General features: G+C 40.9%; 1 protein-coding gene across 1 annotated transcript in view; it reads right to left on the minus strand.

The window, feature by feature from the left end:
• Window positions 1–14,129: 14,129 nt before the first annotated feature.
• LOC133003959 (rho guanine nucleotide exchange factor 17-like) overlaps window positions 14,130–25,950 on the minus strand; it is a 59,867-nt gene continuing 48,046 nt past the window's right edge. The window contains exons 4-24 of the mRNA XM_061073795.1: window positions 25,733–25,849; window positions 24,676–24,768; window positions 24,393–24,569; window positions 24,142–24,192; window positions 23,783–23,892; window positions 23,481–23,566; window positions 22,910–23,028; window positions 22,410–22,617; window positions 21,937–22,010; window positions 21,758–21,841; window positions 21,434–21,537; window positions 20,945–21,045; window positions 20,744–20,863; window positions 20,389–20,656; window positions 20,145–20,231; window positions 19,868–19,935; window positions 19,313–19,461; window positions 19,012–19,186; window positions 18,669–18,764; window positions 18,110–18,292; window positions 14,130–17,901 (exon numbers count right to left, since the gene is read on the minus strand). Of these exons, the coding sequence (XP_060929778.1) occupies window positions 17,693–17,901; window positions 18,110–18,292; window positions 18,669–18,764; window positions 19,012–19,186; window positions 19,313–19,461; window positions 19,868–19,935; window positions 20,145–20,231; window positions 20,389–20,656; window positions 20,744–20,863; window positions 20,945–21,045; window positions 21,434–21,537; window positions 21,758–21,841; window positions 21,937–22,010; window positions 22,410–22,617; window positions 22,910–23,028; window positions 23,481–23,566; window positions 23,783–23,892; window positions 24,142–24,192; window positions 24,393–24,569; window positions 24,676–24,768; window positions 25,733–25,849 (2,679 nt within the window). The 3' untranslated portion in view covers window positions 14,130–17,692. The remainder of the gene's footprint in view (window positions 17,902–18,109; window positions 18,293–18,668; window positions 18,765–19,011; window positions 19,187–19,312; window positions 19,462–19,867; window positions 19,936–20,144; window positions 20,232–20,388; window positions 20,657–20,743; window positions 20,864–20,944; window positions 21,046–21,433; window positions 21,538–21,757; window positions 21,842–21,936; window positions 22,011–22,409; window positions 22,618–22,909; window positions 23,029–23,480; window positions 23,567–23,782; window positions 23,893–24,141; window positions 24,193–24,392; window positions 24,570–24,675; window positions 24,769–25,732; window positions 25,850–25,950) is intronic.

Raw genomic sequence — 25,950 nt, forward strand, 5'->3', positions numbered from 1 at the left:
GGGAGAGGAAGGTCAGCTTCTCCTCTCTTGACCTCCAGAAGTACAGTCACTGCAATAACTGAACTTAACATGATTTTAGGTGCAATGGATGTAAAAGAAATCGTCAGTAGAGAGCTGATATACTGTATGTACTTGTGATAGAGGGAGGAGGGTAGGTCACTTTATAAGAATGCCAGGTCAGCATTCTGTTTTCATATTTAACCTGGTTGAAAAGGTTTTGTACATTAAACATGGGGCTAAAGCTTCTTCTTCTAACACTTATTTTTCCCTTATACACTTGCAAATTTTATTATTGGATTAAATTCTGCAACCTTAAACTGCAGTAGGTGCAAATATAGTTGGTTATAAATGTATTCTGGAAAGGTAGAAAATGGGAATTTGGCAGGTAAATAAAGTAAAAGTGTGCAACAGCAAAACATGCAGTTAAAAAGTGTTTAAAACACAAGATGCATGACAAAGCATGTACAACAAAGATGTTTAAAAAGTTAGCCACTAGAAGTTAGATGTTCACAACCAGCATTTTCTGCATGCGACGCATTTACATTTCATTTGAGTTTGTCTGAGGTTTTCCACACAAACCCACCTTAGAAGTGAGTGTGACACGTGAGACCTTCACTGGACCAGCAATCACAGTGGCCATGTGGCCTTGTCTGTCTATAACCCATCCTCCTCTTCTTCATCAATATTCATCATAAACTATCACTCACATAGGACCAACACCTCTCTCAGACCTGCCTAATAAAAACAACGCAACAGCCAACAGCCAGTTATCGTAGCTATCGCTGTCCAAATGGAAAAAAAACTACTCACCAAAACACATACATTACTCTGAGGTGAGTGAAAATTGCAGTAGATAAGTTGATTGTATCCAGTGGCTAACTGTCTACTGAGACAAGTAAATTAAAGTGGCTAAACATGGGAGCTAATCGAATTAGCTTAATGTTATTTCCATGTCCGCTCCCAAAAGGTGAAGCCCAAGCCTCTCAATCGCCACCTGGTCTCTGGCTGAAGAGGAGGTCATAAACCCCACCTACTCCATGTTGTTGGATGGAAAATGGGGCAAACTAAAAAGTCAAAGTAGCCTGCCCAACGGATTTTTATCTGAGATGTTTTTTAAAAACATTTTAGGTAGTTCTTATCACACTGATGTATGTCAAACTAATATCTGCAATAAATTTACTTTTAATTTTATATTTGATGCAATAAACACAGGGTGAAACTTCCTGATTGACAGCTGTGACTGCCTCACAGTTGGTCAACAGCACTTCACTCCCAAGGCTCCATCCCATGATCACTACTGCTCAGACCCTGGCTCCAAATGCACAAGATGGCAACACGAGGCGTTGTCTATCTCTATAGAAAGTCTATGCCTTTGTCTCTCTCCCTTGAACTCTATCTACTCTCTCTATCCTCACTGTCCTGTATGAGCTGTCAATCCTGTGATTGCATTTTATTGTCTGAATGTTTCCTTTTCATAACCTGAGCCTTTTCCCCACCTGCTGTGCTTTGGTTTGGAAGCTGCACTTGCATTGACGTGTGGAAAGAAGATGAAAACAACAAGTCCAAAAACATAAAGGGATTTAAGCGTGACAGTTTTTCCTACTCTGTGTAAAACAGTAATTAGTCCAAACCGTCACTGCTGTTGTTTGACACGTTGAAAATAGCAAGTCACGACAACGTCAGATGACCAGTCACATTTTCTGTGTTGTTCGGAGGACCTAAAAATAGCAGTCATGAAGAAGTAATGGCGAGGGCATGACAAAAACATGGATATTATTCTATTCTGCTGTGGTTTTTGGGGCGAGGACGTGGACAGGCAGCTGATGTGTTGGCGAGCTTATTCTGGCTCCTTGATGTCATGCAGCAGATGAGCTGAGAAATCCTGCTGGATGAAGCTTTGAAGGAAGGAAGGAACCACAGAAGAGGAAACAGACGAATGAGTGGAACTCCTCTTCTTTCGGTTTGAGGTGACTGAGCAGCAGGGGAAGTTCAAGGTAAGGTCTGGCTGGCACATTATTGGCTTCTGAATAATTAGACGTGTTTGTCAGATATGAAGGATTCTGGTTAGACATGAGTTGCAATTTAATTTTTAGTGGCCCGCAGTGTGTTTTAAATACATTTCAGTCATGCTTACATGTCTTCCATTTTTAAAGTGGAAGACTTATTGCTCCACCCCTGATAACAAATTCTCACAATGATCCGTCGGCTGAGTATTTGGCTGCTTGTGACCTGACACCATATGAACCCAATGATAGCATTGGAACCAGTCTTTACACACTCTCGGCCAGTCACAAGTCAGTCTCAGCTGTCAATAATGACATTTCATCCTGTTTGTTTTTTTTGGTATCAAATAACCAATTAAAACAAAACTTACCACAAAAAACTTTTGAACAAACATCAGTGTGATCAGAGCTACCTAAACTGACAGAATAGATCTTAAAAAACATCTTAAAAGCCAATTCCAAGTTAACAGTGTGTCTTTCTTCATCTTTTAAATAAAGCCGTTTTCAAAATGTTGTGGAATTTTGTCACCATTTACTATTTGACTGTATTTGAATTTATGAAAACTTATATGTTGATAATAATGGTTCCCATTTGGGCTGCAGTAAAACGGTGGATCAATGTGAGTCAGCTCTGAGACAGGACCAACACAACAAGACAGTCTAGCTAAAATCAACTCTTCCTCCTTCTATTCTTTCCAGCAAAGTAACTGTTGTATTATTACCTTCTTGTTATTATTGGCCCTTAAAGGAGACCACGCTGTAAAGTAAGTGTTTGGGTAGTCTTAATACGCCTGAATTAATTATAACAGCAGCAGCAATCCTTTTCACCCTGTCAGTCTCGCTATGGGTTTTTAGGTGCTGCGATTTCGTATGGCAGCTCTGTACTTAATCTTAATTTTCATCTTGTTAAAAAAACACACTGAATGGGTGTTAGGTCTGCCTGTGTACTCACAGTGATTTAATGACTGCAGAGAGACATTGATCCTGAGGTTAGACGAGTAAGAAACAACAGATTTACAGCTTCTCTTTCCAAAGGGTCTCGTGAAGAATAGGGAATTTCTAAAGTCTCTGAGTATTAACCTGACGGCCAACAAGGCTGTTTCTGTGCAGAGTTTGAATGTTCTCCCTGTGCCTTCATGGGTTTTCACTTCCTCCCAGAGTCCAGAGAGGTTAAGGTGTAAATGTGAGCGTAAATGGTTGTTTGTATATGTTGTCCCTGTGATACAGTGGCAACATGACCAGGGTGTACCCCACCTCTCGACTAATGTCAGCTGGGGTTGGCTCCAGCTCCCCTCTGACCCTCAAAGGATTAGCATAATAGATAATAAATGGATGAATGAATGCAAACTGTAGCGAGTATAATCAGTGAAATTCGCCACATATGAGAAGTGGTTTAACTGAACTTGCTTTCACACTTTTCAGCTATCAATGGTATAATTACTAAATTACTTGAGCTAGTGCGTGTGGTGGCAGCTGATCGCGGACTACGTTTACTACTAGATTGCTTGATGGACAAAATGCCTCCTCATATACTGTATACTACTATTATTGGCAATACTCTACCAGTCAATGATCCCCCCTTATCTCTATCAAACATTTGCTATGTATAAATACTTTAAACATTGACACATCTCTCCATTATGTTAAAAACTGTTGATGTGTTAAGTTACACTCAGTTCTATTGATTCATTCATTGAGCTGTATTTCAATCAGGTTTGGCCAGGTCTATAAACCAGGTCACATTCACTAAACTAGACAACATTGTGTTGCTGGGTCCTGAAAATATGTAACCAAATGAATAATGATGACAGTCAACAGCGTCATCACCCTTTTCTAATCTTTACTACTTAGTTTTAAATATCTTCAGATGTCTATCCTTTGCTCTGTATGTAGTGATGCATCATCAGGGAAACAAAACATCATTTCTGGGGATTACAAGTTGAGAAATCTGCCTTTGTTTTAGGCTCATAAAACCCTTTAAATGTCCATTAGATTAGCTCAGAGATCAGTGTTGCCCAGCCTGAAACAAGGCTGTTTTTTTCTTCAAACCTGAAACGTTCTAACGTCAGAGACATTCTGAAGATACTAAACATGATCATGACTGAGCAGTGACACCATACTCTACAGATTTTGTCCATAATGCTGAAATTTAACCTTGATTTTGGGTCAAAAATGGTACCCCACAATAAACTGTCAACACTAAAAGAAGCTTAATGTTCCTTTAATGCTTAAAAAGAGGCGATTAGTATCCTGGGCCTTTTTAAAGTACTTCACGAGCGGATTTTCGTCCATCACGAGAAACACCTGACAAAAAAAGGTAAAGTCCCTACTAGTTCTATAGTCTATTAAGCCAACTAGGTCACATAATGTGTCCGGCTTTGGGAAACACTCGACGTGATGCACATGAGAATTAACTTTACAGCAGGAGCAGTGAAATACAATAGGAAATAACTGAGCCTGCAGAAAAAAGGTTTAAGGTAATTATACTCCATTATCCATCAGACATTTCGTGGGCCGGGAGATAATGTGCACGTGTGTGACAACGACGCGATCGGGACAACCATACCCTCTGTTTGACTCAATGGAGGTGCCCATTATCGGCAAATGAAAGGCTGATTTACGCCGACTCTTTCTACGTTAGAGCTCAGACAATGTCTCATTATGGGGAGCGCGTCTGATAACCGTGCAGGTGTCGCCTCTTCACACACGTCTGCGGATGCGTTGTTCTTTCATTGCCTCTTTGTGTCCGTCATTCCCCCGCTCTGTCCTTGGGTTGACGTGATGCCAGTCGTCATGTTTTCCAGTGGAACTGCACACCAGCAGAAACCTAACAGGCCTCTCCTGTGTCTCCGCTGCACACTGTCTACGAGACGTCGATGGGTTGGAACAAGAGAGGTCGAGTTGACCGGAGGGAGTGGAGGTAGAGAGAGATAGAGAGAACGGACATGAGAGACAGACGCAGTGTGTCGTTCAGCTTGTCTACAGCTCCGTGATACTGACAGAGTTAAACCACTGCTGCAACCTGAGACCCCACAATGCCACAGGGGGACTCTACACGATGTTAATTTCCCACAGCCGCACCATTCATTCATATGCATACAAAGAAACCCCAGCAGAAATGTGTCTTTTCTTCTTGTTCGTTTAGTGGTGACAAAATGGCGTCGTAGGTTTCAAAATTTGAAAGTGTTTTTCATTGTCTCATCACTAACAAGCCCAAGTTGCTTCTATTCTTCTTTCTACAAAGTGTCAAGGAGACAAGGACAAATTTTGGTTACTTCACCTAAGGCCGCACAAAACAACCCTAAAAGAATAAAATGACTGATTAGGATTATGATTATTGCTATGAATTTCACAGGAAGTACTTTCAGAGACTAGATATTTTCCAGAATCTGTTATTTTCCCTCATATCATCATCATGAACACTGGATGTAAAGCAACTCCTTTTGTTCCAACATCATAAGTTGTCATTTATAACTCACACACACATAGGCTACTAAGTCTATATTCAAGTTAGCTGCACATGCACCCTGTAATCAAGCAATTTTCACACACGCAAAAACATGTATGAACACTTTCAACATGTAATCTCTATTTGTCAAACAAATAAAGAGGATTTAGTTAATTACTGTTTTAGCCACTGGACAAATCTGTGTCTCAGAGCTGATGATGTGATGCTAAGTAACATTTTCTGCTGCTTCTCAAGAATACTGAACTGGTAAGAGACTCGTGGATTTAAAACTTAAACATTTTTGTCTTGAAAGAAAGGTTTCTGGAGAATAAGCGTATCAGGTTTTTAGTGAAGAGTCAGATGAGAAACGTGATATGACTCTCCTGCCTGTACTGTGAGGGATCTATAGCTAGGAGCTGGCTAGCTTAGCTACATTAAAAAGTTAAACATGTTAATTAACTTGTGATCTTTCAAGATGCTGTAGGGTGGATTTGATAACTTTTCGTAAGATCCAGGCTAATTGTTATCCTCTGTTTTCAGTCTGTTTAGCTAAGACTTAGCTTAGCCAGGTTGCGTTACGGTGGATAGAGAGCCAATTTGATTTCAATTTCAATCAAATTGGCTCTCTAGGCCACCGAAACGCCAAAAGTCACAACACATAAATGTGCACATTTGTGTGTGTTTTTACTTTTTGCAGTGCATGAGTTGATAGGCGACACATCTTCACTTCTTCCCTCTATCAAAAAATGAATCCATAATATTCTGTATACGAATGCTGCCATCCTTTGAATTTGGAGTCGAAGTCCAGGATGTAGTCAGATTCATCTGTTAATCATGAAAACTTAAACCAATGTGATAAGATGTAAACGTCAGATACTTTTAGAAAAAAAATATTTGAAGAATACTTTTAAGTTTGGTCCATGTCCTATCCACTATCATGGAGGAGGCAGAGTTTATTACCTTTAGTGACGCCAGCCACCAGGAGGTAATCAAGACAATTTGGTTTCAATTTAAGGAGAAGTCATTTATGTCCATGTTTATATACAGTCTTTTACAGTGCGTGGTGACTATGGTCTTTAAAAGAAAAGGTGCATTTGGTAGATGTGGTAAGTACTAAAATAACTGCCCCCTTCCTTTGAAAAGCTTCATATTGAACAGACAAATACAAGTGTATTTACCAAAATGTCTATTTATTCTGTAAGTGAAGTCAACTGTAGGTCAGTGAGTTCAAAGACATACAGAACAAGCAGTGAGAGGTTTAAACAGATCTCTGGGAATGTCTAGTATCTTAAACAGCTCCTACACCTGTACTACACTGTATTCTTATGTCAAAACACTTCCTCATAGTTTTTATGCATGTGAGGTGGGAAAAAATAAGCAGTTAAGAAAAATAACTGTTTGCCTATCACACAAAAAACAGACTTAGTTCCACATATATTTATGGATCTCACAAGGCTGTGTTTTGACTTGTATTCAATATCTCTATTAAAGTGCTGCTACAGAGGAGAGGTTAAATTTCCTGCTTTGTTGGCTACATTGTCATTACTCAGCGGTTGTTTTGAAACAGGGCACGTGTGTAGCACTCCTCATATGAGGGATTGTGTGGATTCCCAGCAAAACATGACACACACACACATACGCGCAGAGTCAGTCACTCGTGCCTCGTCACAAAGAGAATGACCCGGACACGCTGCTGTGTGATTTGCTCTGGCAGCTGAAAGCCAGCGATTGGTTACTGGCGAGTTCAAATAGCAGATTTTGGTCACATTCTGCTTTCCTCCCCCCACAGGCGGCCTGAGGGGTAGCAGACGTTTGCAGTCTCTTCCTCTGCTTCTCCTACAGCTTATTTTTAAGACACTGTAATTAAACGTACAGTAAGGAGTGACAGGGCGGATGGAGGAGACAGAGGAGAAAGGTTGTGAACTCAGAGCGAGATTACAGCCACCTGCCTTTTTCCTGACTGAACCAAATCTTTTACAAAATCTGACCATTCAAGGTACAGACCACATCACCAACACAGTGTAGAAGCTGTGCTGGAACAATTCACTCTGCTCTCTAAAGTAAAGCTCACAACACTGCTCTATAAAAACCATGAAATGTTAAAGTACTCCAGCCCAAAAAAGAACAATATATAAATGCTTCTTTAGAGTTGTAGTTGGTTGAACTACTTTATATACAGTGGGCCTACAGTCGTGCATTTTAATCAATAAAACAATTCGGCAAATACAATAGGATGAGGATATAATAGCTGAGGTTAAAATATGACACCACAGCGTGGGTGTTTTTGTAAACTTCAGATCACACAAGAGCTGAGACATCCGGGAAGTGACTCTTTTCCACGTCCGGACTTTGAAAAGCAAAAGAATGAACTCCACTGACGGAAACTCTCTGCAGCATGGCTTGCATTTTGTTCATTTATAGTGAAATGATGAGCATGCAGCAGAAAGAGAGAAACTACACAGGGGTCTCCTGGAAAATGGACGACTGTCTTTCGCATTAGAAATAACTCTAAGGAATGATTGTATGTGGCAGTTACTGTATGTGGGTGTCAGCTGGCGAGCTCTGGTGCCAACATCCTTTCAGGTTTTTGTGTCTCGGTCCCCCTGTAATCATCCCATCCTCCATCAGTCAGTGTGTGCGGAGCGCTGAGCCAGCTCGGACGGGGATCTGCGGTCAGTGCGGTGCTGTGGGAATTTCTTTGGCCCCAAGTTTCCTGGCTGACACAGGGACGGAGGAGCGTTGGCGGCATTCCCAACAACTCTGGCTGAACCAGTGGACAGACAGATGACAGGATTGATGGGCTAATTAAAGCTTAGCTGGGTCTTTGACTTACACACACATTCCAACAGAGCTGAAGTTGTGCATAAGTCTATGTCGGGTTAACCTCATATCCTTCTTATCAGCTCCATGCTACAACATACAAGTTTCTGTCTTTCCATTTTGTATTATATTTCTCACACGCCTCATCTCTATGTCTTTTTTTCTTCTTTTTCTCCTCTTTCATTCTACCACCATCATTTCTTCCTAAACTCCAGTGTACATTAAATGCTGGGTGGGGTAGAGCATAAAATGGGGGTTAAATTTGGCTGTGGGCTATACGCTCTTTTTGCACAAACTCCTGATTGAGGCGTGGACCGTGTGTGTGTGTGTGTGTGTGTGTGTGTGTGTGTGTGTGTGTGTGTGTGTGTGTGTGTAATTACAGGTCTTGTTAGCCCTGCTAACATCAGTTGAGCACATAATGTGATGGACAATTTTTGTTTGAGTTTGTACCAAAAAGTTGCACATCTCAAAATGATCACTATGATCGTAGCGTCAGAAAATAATTATGTTTTTATATCAAAGGAAAACATTTTCTCATCTGTCAAACATATCAAAAACTCCAAACTATATTCACAGGGCATAATTGATTCATTCTTTGGATTCAGGCTTCTAGTACATTATCGTCATTGCACAAATCTCTTCAACCTGACTTAAAATCTGATTGTGACTATAATAATAATCATTTCTGTTGTTTACTGTTGTTCGTAGAAATAAACTACAATCTTGAGAGACTTCAACGATTTCATCATCAAGCCCCCTCTTTCCGCTTCAACTCTGCTTTTTGGATAAACAAAGAAAACATATATTTTCAGAGCCAATGAATGAAAAGAAATACCCCAAAACACCAAACTTAACAACAAATTCATGATCACATGTTTTGGCAAAAGCAAGATAATCTCTGGGATAGATTTTTTTTTACATCTCCCTACCCACACCAGTCACACTGTACAAATACACACACACAGACACACACACACACACACACACACAAACTCGCTCCCTACTGTATTTCCCACAAGAAGGGGTGAAAGTACTAGACAGGAAACAGGAAGTATGTCTTCTCTTAAAATAGACAATACCAGATATTTAAAATACTTTAAGAGCCACATATTGAGCTCTGTGTTTTCTGGTGCTGCAACAAGACAATACTGTTGTGTGAACTTTGTGACGTCTGTTAAATTACTACAGGTGTCTATAGGAAACTATGCTGGTGGAAGTGTGTGTGTGCTTAGCTGTGTGTGTGAGAGAGCAGTCGAAAGCCACTTATTGTTACAAGCGTGCAGGAATTTGGACTCAGACAATGCAAGCCCTCTGCCAAAAATGACAGCCTCATCTTGGTGCTTGTGGAAGTGCTCGTGCTGTTACGCAGCAGAACATGATGCCAAAGCCTCAGCAGTATGATGCAGAATGTGTAGGTGGTTCAGCTCAATGTGAAACCAGCTGTAAATAAAGCAAACACACAGTGTCACAGATAAGTGTGTGACACACTAATTCACAATAATATACCAAACCGTGATGTAACAGTACTGACTTTTCTTTTCTTTTGTTAACCTCATTGCAACTTGGTTTATTAGTTTTGTTATGAAAAGGCAAACAGTTAATAAAAAACTGGCTTTAGAATTATCTGTTTTAGATAGATAGAGAGAGAGAGAGAGTGAGAGAGAGAAAGAGAGACAGACAGACAGACAGACAGACAGACAGACAGACAGACAGACAGACAGACAGACAGACAGACAGACAGACAGACAGACAGACAGACAGACAGACAGACAGACAGACAGACAGACAGACAGACAGACAGACAGACAGACAGACAGACAGACAGACAGACAGACAGACAGACAGACAGACAGACAGACAGACAGACAGACAGACAGACAGACAGACAGACAGACAGACAGACAGACAGACAGACAGACAGACAGACAGACAGACAGACAGACAGACAGACAGACAGACAGACAGACAGACAGACAGACAGACAGACAGATAGATAGATAGATAGATAGATAGATAGATAGATAGATAGATAGATAGATAGATAGATAGATAGATAGATAGATAGATAGATAGATAGATAGATTATGAGCATAAAGCAGAGTCAGGATTTTTGAAAAGGATTTGAAAGTGAGGAGGGGGCGGATCCCACTGACAGTGAGGTCATCACGTAGCCATGACACTGCGTCAAGCATGCGCTCACACACACGATGGTTGCCATGGTTGTTTTAAAAGTTAATATTAATTCACAGGGTTTCAGAGTATGGCAGAATAACAAGATTAATGCAGTAAATCACACAAGCGGGAGTTGTGGCTGTTTTCATCACAATACGAACATGACACCCTGACGCTGGGTCTGAACTTCCAAAGCTTCACAGATGAATTAAATAAAGAGACAGAGAGTTTGCACAGAAATAGACAAAGAACTGCATCTGTCCGTTTGAAGTCTCTGCTGTTTTGAGCCATAAGATAAACCCAGTGAAAGAGCCATGGGGAGCACAGGGTCTACAAAGGCTGCTTGGTCCAGAAGGACAGGTACTAAGTGAAGTCCCTTGAACACAATGACCATCGTGCGTAAAAGTGGTAATTACGCGCGGACTTTGTGGTGAGAACCAGCTCCACACGACTCGGCAGAGACTGGCACAGTCAAACCAAACTACCGGCTTCAGCAGCCATTCACTCCCGGTGTGACCTGTGAGGTAACCAGCGGGAGAAAGTTCACACACTCACCGGTTTGGTGAATAAATATGGTGGAAATCAGTGTCCAGAGGCGAGCATCGTCTGCTGAGGTCTGCTCAGTTGATGATCAGACCTCAGTGCCTCAGTTGATGATTCTAATAAAAACAAGGTCAAAGGATGAGTGAAAACCACAGAGCTGATTCACGAGGTTCCCCTCTTCTCCTCTCTTCTCTTCTCTTCTCTTGTCCCTCCCTCTCTCCGGCTCCTCTGCGTGTCTGTTAGGGGGAAAAGACAAACAGTGGAGAGGCTCGGTGAGCTCACAGTGCGTCACCGCTGCAAGCTGAAACCCCCACGGTGTGTGTGTGTGTGTCTGTGTGTCTGTGTGTAAACCCCCTCTGTCGGCTGCTGTCTGCCCAGCATGTGCCTCACATTCTGGAGGTGAACTCATAACTACTGCAGGTGATCCTACATAGAGAGATTGAAGATGAAATAGATAACCAAACATGATAAATGAACATGAGTTTATATTCCACCACATAAAAGACAACACATCTAAACACAAGCAATTTTTAGTTTAGTTTTTTATGTTTATAAATGTCTGCTGTGAGAAAGACCTAGACGTTTTGACTTGTCCCAGTAGAAAAGGTTAACAACCAGTCCCATTGTAATGTCATTATGGACACGTGTGCTCTTCCTATGGGTCAAAATGTCTGCTGTGAAAAAGGCCTATATATAACCAGACTGACCCGCAGTACAGCGCATACCTCCGCCAAGGCCGAACAATCCTGCACGTGCTTGTCTAGTTCTAATAGTAGAAATAAAGACAAAGACATGACACAAATGAAAATGGTCTTATAATTTTGTTTTTAAGCAAAGCTAAAGAAAGTGCGAAAATATCATGGATCCAATTCTCAATCTGCATCCATACCAAAATGTAATGGGTTTATCTCACACCCAGGCCTCATCCGCCCACCAAGTTCGATGGAATTCATTTTTGACATACACAGGTGAAATCATAACTTTCTTAGCAGAGGTCTTAAAAAACTAAATCATGAGCTGACAGCTCATTCACACCAACGTTTCGATAAGTATAAAACGTACATCTGTTTTCAAGGTATCTTGTCATTGTAGGACAATCAGTGTGACAGTGAGACTTTAACATTCACAGGACCCTGAAAGTAAAGCAGCTAAATGGAGCTCATCCATCACGCATTTTATTATTAACACCTGTTATTTTCCCACATGGTGACGTGTTAAAATGTCGCCAGTCCAAAGGCCAGCTGTCCATTGGAGGAGGATGTGGCCTCAGTCATGGTCCCAGGTTACACCTTGCTTAAAGACTTGCAGCACACACAGGAGTGACTCATCAAACAAGGAAACTCCCTGAGCTGATTTTACAATTCATTTAGTCCGTTGACTTACACATTTCATTTATATGAATGTATAAGCTGAAACATAGGTTTAAATGATTCCAACAACAATATTCTCCATTTTCTTTCTAATAGGATTTGGCTTGTTGGGAGGTGTTTCAGCCCAGGGTAAGTATAACAATTTTAATATATGCTTATATTGATAATATGTACAGTGTAAAGTGTACAGATTTGGGGTTGTTATACTTTGGGTTACATTGGATACTTGATTGTAGTCTAATCAATAGGACGCTCTTAATCAAGCTGGTCCCAGTCTGACACTCAATGAGCATCAAATGTTTTTTAGTTTATTACAACATACACATGACTACATTTCATCCCCTAACTGTTCAATTACAATCAGTATTTTGTCATTGTTTCGTGATAAAACACTTGTATAATGTTGCATTATTTTGAACAAAAGCAGCCCCTTCAGTTCAGGTAAGACTTTAGATCTCACTGTGTTTTATACTTTTTAGATAAACTTTAATTGAATTCTCACATTGAGTGTCCATTGAGGATCAGCACTGGATTATAGCAATGCGGCAGTGAATGAAGGAGATTTCCTCTGGCCCACATTCTTCCTGTGGGATGAACCATGACTCAGTGTCAGTCAGTCACTCTGCTGAGAGCCACAGATGAATCTGTGTGTGTTCCTCTCTTTCATTCATTACACAGATCTTCACTGTTTACAACATCTAAATGTTGTGTGTGGGTCAGTGTGTAAGAGGGTTGTAACTTGTGCACGTTTATGTGTTCATGAGCAGAGAAGGCGTAGCATTTGAATTTGTGTATGGGTTCTGAATAGCGTGCATTCATAGTTTTCCTCTATACAACGCAGGGCTATTATATCACAATACAGCACAGTGTGGGCCGGTGGGTTTGAAACGAATGAAACGAATAGTGGAGTGACACTAAAGGGTGATGGTAGAACCCACACTGATAACTCTGTGTAATGGTCAAGCTGCTGTCAACTGGAGGCGAGGACAGCATCGTTGTAAATTCAGTTGACAATCATTTAAGACTAATCAGCAAAAAGCTTAACCGTAAACTTTTGAATGGTTTTACTGAAATGAAAAAAATTAATTAACTGGCTAATTGATGAATCTCTGATATTTTAAGCACTTGGTAAAAGTGTGCTTTGTACATCAGTATTGTGATCAGGAACATGTTCTCAGGTATATAGGTGATACATTATTTTACGATATAAACATCAGACTCTGTTACCCTAGATTTGAGAAATCAGAATGATACCCGCATACTCTAGCATTTAAACACTTTAAACAAAGTTTCTGATCATGTTTTCAGATTATGTTAAATTACTCATAATTTAGAAGATAGTCAATAAAAAAAAAAGGAAAAAACAAATAAAGGAGAAGATGCCCTCGATATCCTTTCTTCTATGACTTGAGATCATATAATGTAACAGAATGTTCTCTATTATCCTTTTTCCTAAACTTCACTTTTGGTTTGCAGTACTGTTTCTCAAATACTTAACTAACATTATCTATAATGCTTTATTTTTTAACTCTGCTTTCCCTAAAATGTTCAGTTATTACTACCTTGCTTGCCATAATCATATTTTCTCCCAATATATCTACATTTAAGTAGCAGTAGGAAACACGAAATTGTATAAGAAAAGGTACTTATACCTTATTAGTACAGGTACTAATACCCTTTAGGCTGTATTATTACCAAACTTTCTGGTTATGCAGTAAATTCTAAGAGAACCACACCTCACCAGCTGGACAAAAACAAACAAGCACAAAGTGGCACCAGTGAACTGATTTAATTACAAAGAGAAACCCACAGTGACAAAACAAGAACAGCAAGGTACAGGAAAAAACTGATCAACTGTAACCATGACAACTGCAAGATGTCAACCAGAGCTACACAGAGTTATGACCACGCGGTAGGTTTTTTTCTTCCTGTAGACATCTGTAACAAGTCAACATCACCAAACTCCTTCAGTCACAACAGAAGCCGTCTTGTCTCCTTCTGATCCATGACATATATAATTTAAACGTGACTGACAGCACATGCCAGAGGGAGCAGGAAAAAAACCAACCTTACACAAATATATAAAAAATATGCCATTAGATTCATATGAACAATTGAGGACTGTGGGTGCACTATTTACAGAAAAAAGGCAATATATACCAATATTTACAACAATAAAGACTGTTCACATAAGGACATGAGGAGGTTATTTAAAGGTTTCTGGGAGTTGATCAGTGATGATAGGGTGAGTTTGACGTGATGGTGAAAATAAACATGTGAATCTTTCGTTTCTTGGCACAAAATATGGTTCATTCTCTTTATCGTGGTCAGATAAGCATTGAGTTTGACTTCATATCTAAGACGCAGTGTGTTTGTGTGCATGTTTGTATGAAGACATTTCAAGGGCCTAAACCTACGATGCAGCTGCAGAAAACAGGATTATTCCATCACTGGTACTTATGTCACTGCTGAGGAAATGTAAATGTATATTGTTAAGGCTGAGTTAAAGAAAATCAAACTATTTTGAAGGTTATTGACTCCAACTATGGCAGGACCCACCACCATGGTGCAACATTTCTTGTGCTGCTCAACTCGCTCCGCAACATGTTGCCCTACGGCCAGCATAGATATACAGCATCTTCATTGGTAAAGTGGCAGCTCTTTGCTCCGAGAACACAAACATAAACTTTGCAGTGAATCATACAGATCATTCAAAACTGTACACCAACTAAATTTGACATATTCAGATTCATAATCCTATCTAATGTCTTGCCAAGGATAAGATAAGATACCACGTTTCATCTGTGAAATTCTACCATCAGGAGTTAGTCTAGTTTAGCATAAAGACTGGAAGAATTGCGAAGAATTGAAACACCCCATGAAGTCAATGGAGGCTACTAAGAAAGTACAAAACAGCACAAATCCCAGCTACAATGTGTTTTTACACTTTTGTATGCAAAGAAACAACTCAATGATTTGTAAGCTTTAGATGTGTTGTGAGGCGGTTTTCCACCTTCCTAGCTTTCACCCGATATCCAGTTGTTCTGCTATGCTAAGCTAACCATATCCTGGTTGTAGCTCTCATCTTCATGGAACATTAGAGTGGTATCGTTCTTTTCGTGTAACTCTTGACAAGACACCAAATGTTTGATAACTTCCCAAATGCTCACTTTAAGTTTGCTAAAATTCTCAGACTTTCCTCAGCTGTATTTTTTTGACACGCTACCACAAGCTAACTGGACTTGAACCAACAAGCTCCTTATTATACTTTTCAACTGATAACACAGCGAGCTACACAGACCACATTTTACACTTACAGAGTGACAGAGCTCGCGAGCTAGTTAGCAGCTATCACAATGATCGGCTGATCCTCTTAGCTGTGGATGAAGTGGGGAAGCTGAGGGTGCAGATGGCTGGTTAAGGTGCAGTGAGGTTTTTTAGGCTTGGGATCAAAGGACAATCGCTGCTTAGCCCTGAAGCTGGAGGCTAACGTGTGCGTCCAAGGACACATCTGCTGTGAGCTAACATTTCCCTATGTGTGTGTGTGTCTGTGTGTGTTGTATAATGGCTTAACTTCTAGACTGAAGGAAAGTGCAGGCGCTCAGTGTTTGTCCTTCTGACCTTTACTGACAGGCACTCTCGAGTCTCATAAACAAACCACATGCATCTCAAACTATCAATGCTGAAATTTGTGTTTGCGTAGGTTTGTGTATTCTGGGTGAAAATGCCACACAACACACCGGGAGTTGAAAACCAACTGAGCTAATCCATTGTTGCAGTTTGGTCCACAAACAACAGGCGAACAGCGGTGTGTCCGACATCTGCATACAGTAAACAATGTGATGCGAATTTTGAAGGAGGTTGGTTTTTGGTATGTTTTCTAGCGATACAGAACGTTTCCTCCGGACCACTCTACTTTCTAGTCCTGTTTCTACATATACAGTATGGAGCCATACCACATCTACAAACAAGAACCCTGAACTGTGCATCGTACCAAAGCATGAGCGGACTGCATCGGTAAACCGGCCAAATGGCGCTGGATTATCTAATCTGCTAATCGGGCCACGGTCTCCTCGTTCTTCAGCTCAAACAGAAAAAAGTGAAAGCTACATCTTCTATAAATTAAGTGCTGTAAAAGAAGGCGCTAAAATCTAAACCATAAATACTGTACATAACTCTCTTTATCTGCTACCACAGCCTAGCGTCATCTCTGCTACTGAATCAAGTCCCGATTCCCACGATACGATGCTCCACAAATTGAGAATCATTGGCAAGGTGAATCTTTCTCAGATCCTGTAATGTTAAAACTTACCTAAACAAACACATTTTTTCTACCAATAGTGGGACACTGCTTCATCTACCTTCATTTTGTCTTAAAATGGCAGAAAATTATGAATAAGTAAAACGGTTACAAAGTGATTATCTGTGGAGAACAGACATTTATGTTTCTCACAAATGTCGGATTCAGCGAGTGAAGGCTGTGCATTAATGTGGGTGACTGTATGCATGTGATTATAACCGTACATACCCAATACTGCACTTGAATGATGCTCTTGTTCTCTCTCCCTCTACTGGGGTAATTTTTTTTGACAAAGGCAGTCTCGTAACTTAGAGCATTTCTCATGGTGTAGCTGTTATTACATCCTTGCTGGGGCCAGAATGATCTGATCTCAGATCTGCTATTAGGCCCAGACCTGGTAAAGGAGCAAAATAAGTTGTCCTTTTCTCTTTCAGAAGCTCACAGACGTTGCATTGCTTGAACTTGAGTAGTGAAAATAAGCAAAAACTCTGATTATTGTTCAAACTAAAGTCAGTTAGTATGATTCATTTGTAGATATTCATATATTTTGTCATGGTATTTGAAGGGGTAAAAGGCTGATGTCCAAGAGAACCAGTGAAAATGTCCACATGCTTTGTTCATGTCCACATTCATTCAAATGTCCTCCTGTCATGACGTCATAATTTGATTCATGATTTGATTTGAGTCTCCTCTCTGTTGGCTTCGTCAGTGTAAAGACACGTTTCTGGACGTTACTCGCAGACAGATGCCAAAAAATGAAATACACAGTCATAGAAGTCACACAGTGTGGAACAACACACACCAACAGAAACATTACTCAATAAAACGGGGTCAAGAAAACTAGGTCTAAAGTCATCATATTCATTCGTAAGTTCGTGCGGGAGTTGACAGCCATATTATGCACATAGAGACTGGTGGACCGAGCGGAATACCAAAACAACAACAACAAAAAGTGAGAAGTTCCAAGGCGGGAAAAGTGACGGCAGCTTGTGCGGCATTCTTAACGAGAGGCGGGGAGCTGATCGGCTCAATTGTCTCACACCCTCCAAAGCAAAAGATGGTTGGTACTGTCGTCCCTTCCGACGGTTTCACTGCTGTTTGTCAGTCTGAAGTCCTCATAGCCGTCACCGCCGGAAATTACTAGATGGTTAGTTTTTGGAGGGATGTGGGCGGAGGCTCTGCGGCGTGCGGAGTCCCGCCTTTGAAGGTTTCCATCAACTGTACTGCTGCTCTGTGACTGGTTGCCTGAGAGAAAGGAAGGGTTAGAGGTTGAGGAAAGCTGTGTTTCAGTTCAGTTTTGCGTATATATATTTTCTGTTAATATTTAAAATATAGAAAAAGTTTCACATTTATAATGTTGAAACACCAAGAATGTCAGAATATTTGTCAGTGATCTATATAAATACAAACTATTGCTTGCTAACAAATGTCTGAGAAAAAACAACATGGAAACCTGTGGAGTCAGTCGTTGGGAGGGGAAAGTTCATGTCAAACCCTTCTGGTAGCTCGATTGATGTCAGGAATCTAACGTGGCCCGTGTGTCCGTGAGCCGAGCCCATTGGCAGCAGGGGAGATTTCAGAGTCCCAGCCCCGGTTCCTGAGCTCACTGCTGGGATCACCAATGTCAGGACCACCCCTGTATAGGAACACCATCTTGAGATATGGTGTGTTTTTCAATCCAAGGAACACTTCTTTGTAACAACTCTATACTGACTTCACAAGAACCTCCGATTTTAAAGAAAAAGGTTTCAGCCCATTCCAAAATCCCAGAATTATGTATCTTACTGACCCATTTTAAAATATTCAAAATAAAAACATATAAGTGCCTGAATAAAGACAAAACATTTTTTAATTTGTATAACATATGACTTTTTAAATGAAGTTTGTATGTGAAGGTACTTTTGGATAATTTCCAGACCAACATGATTTAATGATTTAAAAGTAAATGGCAATTTTGTTGATTCATCAGGTTCATGTATATGGGATTAATTAGACTAAAGGTGTGTTATTACCTGCGCTTGTGCCAATCCACAGCAGATCCTTACAGGCCAGCAATGCTGTGATTCTCAGACAAGCAGCTTTGTGCTGTCTGATGATGGCGTCTGCACCTGAACGGAGAAGAACAGGATAATAAAGTTTATAGGAGGTTGAGACATTTTTAGCTAAAACCTCATATATATTAGTTGCTTCTGACATCTGGAATTGAAATAACACCAACCAGTGTGAATGCTCCTACATAGACGATACATGTGCTTCTCGCTGCCATTAAAGAGCTCTACCATGTATCTATATATTTGCATGTTTGTGAATGCACCTATATTCCTGTGCGTGATCATTTTGTTCATGATTATTTACCTGCAAGCATCTTGTGCACGGCAGGCGCCATGTCCACCTCTGTCAGGCTCTCCCAGGTCTGAGCGTGGTACAGTCTGACCTGCGCACTGCCCTGCAACGCTAGCCACACCCCCTGACCGTACGCCACCATGCACGTCACACAGCGACTGCTGTCAGAGCCCACATGGAACCAGTGCTGGGAGGGAGGAAGGGAGAGGGATGGTAGGGAGAAGTGTTTAACAATTTCAACAAGTCTATGAGTGTCCTTTTTTATTTCACACACATCTTTGGATTTGATCCTCGTACATCTGACCGTTCTCACCTCTTGTACCAGGGTAGTCGTGTTGATGATGAGGATTCTGTTCTGTGAGCCACACCACAGCTTCCCACCCACAGGAACCATTTTGGTGACAGGACTACTGGGTGAGCCCAGAACTAACGTCTGAGAAGACTGAGCGTCCCAGAAACTGCCTGCAGAGTGAGAGGAAAATATATTGATATTTGCTGAATTGTCCTTATAGTTGATTGGAGGTAAAATGAAATCCATCTTTAAGTGATAAGTGAGGTAACCATGCTGATTTTTTCAACTGTCACCAAAACCAAAAACGGTACTGAAACGTGATGTCATAATTCTGAGACCCTCTCTCACAATGTATGCAGACTAGAGGATTCAAGATATTAAGGATTTAAACAAAACGTTGAAAAAGAAATCGACCTACGGAGAATCTTCTTCTGCCTTGTTCATATGTGCAACCTCCGGAGAGACACCACACTTAATTAATGTCGGAGAACTCCACACCCGGAGTTTATGTCTGAAAACAGCTTAAGTGTGTTTTGGATTGATCCTTAACCTGACACTGTCAACACTTCAGCTTACCTGCTTCTCTCTGATAGACGATCACCTCTCCATTGGCCAAAGACACAAACACTTTGTTGTCCAAAAACCTGAAGAAGGCAAAACAAAGGAGGAATGTGGAAATGAATGACGACAGTTAAAAAACAATTGGATGAACCCAGCTGCATCAAGTCTCTTTTAATCCCTTTTCCTCCCAAGTCATGATGTATTTTTTAGAATAATATTGTTCTCATGCAGCTTTAATTCCAGTGATATCTTCAGTTTTAAGGGATAAACGTTGGCCATAAGGTAGACTCACAGTATACAGAGGATGGAAGCCGCGTGTTGCATCTTCATGCTGTTCTTACGGTTGCGGATGTTGTCCGAGGACTGGTACACGTGGATGCTAACAGACACAGAACCATGGAGAGAATTATGAGTACGTATCTGATGATTTGTTCACTGGAAACATTTTGGTTATTTTGGTTTTCAAGATGTTTGATTGAGAAAACAACTTTAAAAAACAAGTGAGTAGAGTGTGCATGTGTTGCTGCATCACACACCATCCGTCCTCTGTGCCCAGCCACACTGAGCTCTGGTAGGCCTCGGGGTCGATGCTGAGCAGGTCCTCCAGACTCGCCCTGGTGAAAGAGCCACGGGAGGATCGGCGCATGGCGCGGCCGTCCATGGGGCTGTCTGTCTGGTTACGACTTCCACCGCCCACCCCCAACATCCCCGGAGCTCCATAAGAGCTCGGCACTTGGAATTCCTGCTCCTCCTCGCTGCTGGTGGTCTCTGTGGCCATGTCCTTGGAGCCTGGACCCTCGTCATCTTAAAAACAGATAAAGCATGAGTATGAGGGTGGGTGATGGGTTAGGGATGTGTTGGTAGTGTGTGTGTGTGATTGATTTAACTCACTGCCGTAGCTGGATGAGATGGTGGAATGACTGGCCTGACTCTGTAGAGTGGACGAAGGACTGGGTGAATCTTCGTCATCTGTGTCATCGCTGTCGAACGGAACAAGCTCCGCCCCTGGTCCTGGAAATCAATCAATCAGTTGATCAGTCCACACACAAATTACCGCTGCTTTTCGTGCTGTAAAAAGTCTAATGGACAAACCTGTAAGTCGCTCTGTCCGCTCCAGAGATGAATGAGAGATCGATATGTGCAGCTGCTGACCGGGGGCTCTGGAGGGAGGGGCGGGCTCTGATCCACGCTCTCTGAGGGGATGAGTGATTGGTTAATGGCACAGACGACACCCAACATGTGGAAGTGTCACTACAGTCAGTTTAATCTGATGTTTGAGCTTCTGTAACCACACACACTGTCTTACTAACACCCACCAAGCTCATATTTGCCACAGTGGACAATCTTGAAATCCTATAATAAACCCTTTGATATCATATATTCAGACCTTTCCTAATACATTTATATTTCAATAGACTTTTTGAAACATCTGCACAACAGAGAGGAATATGAGAAAGAAGGTCTGACTGAATTCAAGCTCAATTTCAATTCAAGGCTCCACAGATTACTCGCTCTTTTGTTCAGATTCAAAGTGTACCACTGTATTTGTGTGTTGCTGCAAGTGTGTGTCTGTCCACTGACCTTCCCTTGAGTCCTGGTACAGCGGCAATGCAGATGATTCTCGCTGAGCAGACAGCGATACAGGCCTCCACTGTGGGTTCATCTCTGATGTTCAGCAGACACACCTGCAGAGGAATCATCATCATCATCAGTCAAACTGTTTTTTCATTTTCCAATCACCAGAAGTACTTAGCATCTAGTCATAAACTCTCTCTTTTTTAAATGTTTCAACTTTCATTTAAGTTTTGTTGTTGCGGTTCATTTAAATGTCTAAAACCAAAACTTTCCTTTTTCGCTGAATGTTTAAAGGACAATAACTGGTATTTATGTAGTATTTTTCCTCACCTGTCCTACGTATCCGTCGCTGTTACACACCCACACCTCACAGCCGCTGTCCGGACAGCTGTGGCTGGGAGACGCACATGAGAACTGGAGACAGACAAGCAAAATATTAGTGGATGTGACATTTGTACAGTGGTAAAGATCGCCTTGTCTAATGTCTACATAGCTTCTGTTGCTCTCACCTGCATTCCACTACGTGTCTTCATTATGGGAATTGCCTTCAGAAACTCTGGGTCCCACTGGTCCTTATTCATGGCTGAACAGAAAAAACATTTTGATGATAAATAGTTTGTCACAGGAAATTTCTGTTCTCCTGGTGTCTTATACGCTATGAACAAAATTATTTTGTTTAACACAAAGGTTAATAACCTTTGCACTTTGTCTCTGGCACATTTTACACTCTGGTTTTCAGGTTTTAATACAAGTTTAGTTTTTTAGGTTTTAAGTGTTATATCTTTTTAGTGTTTTATCTTTTTAGGGCAGGTGCAATTTTCAACTCACTTTTATTCTGCAATTTGTTTCTGGGTCTTACATGTTATGCCCCGGTGTACAGTTTTTGGTTGTCTGTTACAGAATTTACTGTTCTACAGCTGCTGTAGCACTTTGGCCCAGGAGAAATGCATTTGATTGATTTGAATGAAGCTTTTTCACTGACCTAGTTTCTTCTTGGCATCCTCAAAAGCCTGTTCGAAGTGGGAGCGCGTGTCAGGTGACGTAAACTCGAACACAAAGCTGCTCTCTGCAGACGCTGTGGTAAACTCCAGCTTTGTGGGCAGGAAGGTCATACTGAAGGCCAGGGACTGTTTCTCTGACAACTCCCTGTGCACGGACGACATCAGATCCTTTATCGCCTCGTCTAGGGACTGAAAGAGGTGGAAATCAATCAGAACAGATGAAACAAACAGTCCTTGCACCCTCCCGCTGGAACTGTGTTGTGAATATATGGTAATGGGCTTAAATTTTGAAATTCTGGTAACTAGGAACATGTTGTGATAGAACAGAAGACCAAAAACGATCAAAACACAAAAATAATGAAATCCACAAATCAATTTCTTCTTGTCAACAATCAAGAGGGTAAGTGGGCAGTAAGACAAGAAGGAGGAAAAGACAAAAACAGTGATGCTAAGACATGCCGCTGCTGTTGTTCCAAAATACCTGGTGTGTGAAGCTGAGGGTCTCGGACATTTTGCTGATCTGACCCAACGTACTGAGATCCTCATCTAATCGACTAATCATCTTCTGGATGGTTTCCTTGTTGGTTGCCTGCATGGTGCCTGTGCAAGGGCGGAACAGAGTCAGACAAAACCAAACCTTAACTTCTCTTTTCAAGACAATGATTAAGATTTTTTATCTTGTTTTTACTCTTTTCTCATCTGTAACATTTTCAATTTGGTTTTATTGCTCTATGTAGCTTTGAATTGTTTTGAATTGTTTTCTATTACTTGCTTTTTCAACTGTTCTAGCTGTGTTTTGAAATAAGTTATATAATTAAAGCTTCTTCTTCTTAACAGTTTCCTGGAATCATTATTTTCTATTTTAGTTGAAACAAAATATGAGACAAAAGGCCATTTTTTCTCAGTGGCTCTGATAACATTATTTTAAAAAATCATACAAAAAATGGATAAAGGAGACTTTGAACAACGATATTAATAAATAGTTACTTGTGCAAATATCTGCAAATAGTTCTTAAAGGTTTCTGTAGTCTGGATCTTACGACGAGTCTTACTTTTCACCACCTCTACGTCCTCTAGCGGAAGTTTCCACAGGAACTTGTATTTACTGGAAGTATCAATCATACTTGCAGCAGAGTATCTGAGAAGGACAGAGACGCAGATAGAAGAGAAGGAGAGAAAAGAAGAAAAATATTAAGGTGAACATGTAGAAAACATTGTCTGTATGTCCTCGTGTCCAACACCAGGGGGCACAGTGTTGTTCGGAAACCCTGTTAAGATGTTAAGATGTCCTGTGTGTGCATGTATGTTTGTGCGTGTGCATGTGTGTGGATGTGTGTGCGTGTGTGTTACATACAGGCTCATGGAGCTGCGTCTTAACGAGCCAGACTTCCTCTTGAGGGTGGTGCAGATGATCAGATCACTGAAGAGGAAGAGAGAACGGTCCTTCTTCCCACCCACTGTCTTCTACAGAAAGAGAAAAGACAGAAAAAGAGCTCAGAATATTTCATCATCCATTATTGATTAAAAAGATAGATAAAGACAATATTATTAATTTGACTGCCTGACTTGTTGGAAGAGTAGTAAATATAAAAAAGGACAGTTTTTAATCCTCTTTGCTCGAATCATTTCTTTTATTTGACCTATTTCCCAAGAGATTACACAACTCTTTGTTACTTTACTGCAACAGCTTCAAGGTCAGAAAGTATCTCTTACCGCCTCCATGACCATTTCCTGTCTCAGGAACTTCCTCTGGGGGTTGAGAATCTAACGCAAACAGAGGGAAAAGCAACAATTACTTATAGTACCATAAAAGTCCAAAGGAGTTGTAGTGTTGTATATAAATCATACGGACAGGCAAACATCGCAATAACAGAGAATTCAAATAGTAGTTAGTAGTTGCCCTGAAGTTGCCTTTACAAACTGAGGTAATTTAATAATTTTAAACTATCTAATAAATATCTCACATGTTCAACTCCCTCTATGTGCGCCTCGATCTCCTGAATGACCCGGGTCTCCCTCTCTGCCTCCTCAGCAGAGCGTCGTCCCTTATTGATCTTCTCGGCCAGTCGCTTGATGTCCCTCTGGGCGTCCAGTAGAAACTGGTGGTCTGGGTGGTCCTCTGAGGTGTGTTTGAGCAGGTCCTGCATGACAAGCAATACAAATATACATTATGTAAAACTAATTTCACCTGAATAAGGCTACCTATAGTATATAGAAAGTAGATAGATATATTTAGAGAGACGCTACCTTAACCAGCAGCTCGTACCGAGGAATCCTTTGCACCGGCTTGATCATCAGATCCCCCAGAGCTTGTTTCTCCTTGTTCTCACGCATGTTTTGCTGTTTGGATGAAGGAAGAAGGAGAACGAGACATGAAGCGTGGACATGACTGTGTGAGAGAACAACTGAGATTGAATGAACGAGTATTGCACTTTGCTGCTCCACCTCCAGATGGCGCAGTGGTTCCACAGTGAAAACCCCTGCCTGGCATGAAGCTCATTGTGGTTGTAAGCTGAGAGCAGGATGAGGACATGACAGGTTCTTGTGGTGCCTGATTACATTTTTGCATCAGAGCTCCGTTTTCCGCAGCTACATTTATTTCTGGTGGCAGACCACAGTATCAAAGTGTACTACCGCGGTCTACCAGATTTAACTGGATGTACTAGTAACATATCCACAGGTTTTTAGTTAAATTATTCGGTTGAATGGGTTTGAAGAAATGGTTTGTGGCACATTTCATGGACAATTATTTTTCTGTCCTTTCAGATCGAGAAAAAAAGCAATTCACTTAAATTCAGCAAAGAAAACGTGTGTCTGAGATTTAATTTGATATATTGTGATCTGGTATTAGAAGACAAACCAGGTTTCAGGTCTTTTATCAAAACATTTTGAGTTCAATGGCAAGTATAAAATAGGTGTTTTCATTTTAAGTAACAGCGTAAAATCCCCTAATGTATAGTTTTCACAATAATGTATTTAATTCACAAAGCAAATCCACTACTTTAGAGCTAGAGGATAATGTAGTTTTTCTGCTTCAATGACAAATTCTAATGGGAGCACAAACAGGGAGAAGCCTACAGGAGGCACACACACACACACACACACACATATTAACATGTACACAAACCAAACACAAGTCCTCAAAGCACTTCAGTCAGTAAACTATTCTATAACATTTCCCAATTACTCATTTCAGAGGAAAAATTCTGGCTCTAAAAAAAGGTCGAAGGGTATTTCCTCCAAACAAGGACACATTTTCAACTCGGACAAAACCAAACATCCTGCGTCTCCATCCAACACTCACCTCCAGAAACTTGTGAAACGCTGGCTTAGCCTCCTTGGCAATCCTCACTGCATCTTTGGCATTGAGAAAGTTGTCTATGTACGCCGAATACATATTAGCTAGAGCCTCTTTGGAGAACTGGAGAGAATAGGAAAAAATATATAATTAGCAAAGAAACCCACTCCACAATGAATAACTCTGATTGTGGCATATGATTAAACAAACAAAAAAAACAACCA

This window comes from Limanda limanda, chromosome 6 (genome assembly GCF_963576545.1).
Source record: "Limanda limanda chromosome 6, fLimLim1.1, whole genome shotgun sequence".
Lineage (NCBI taxonomy): Eukaryota > Metazoa > Chordata > Actinopteri > Pleuronectiformes > Pleuronectidae > Limanda > Limanda limanda.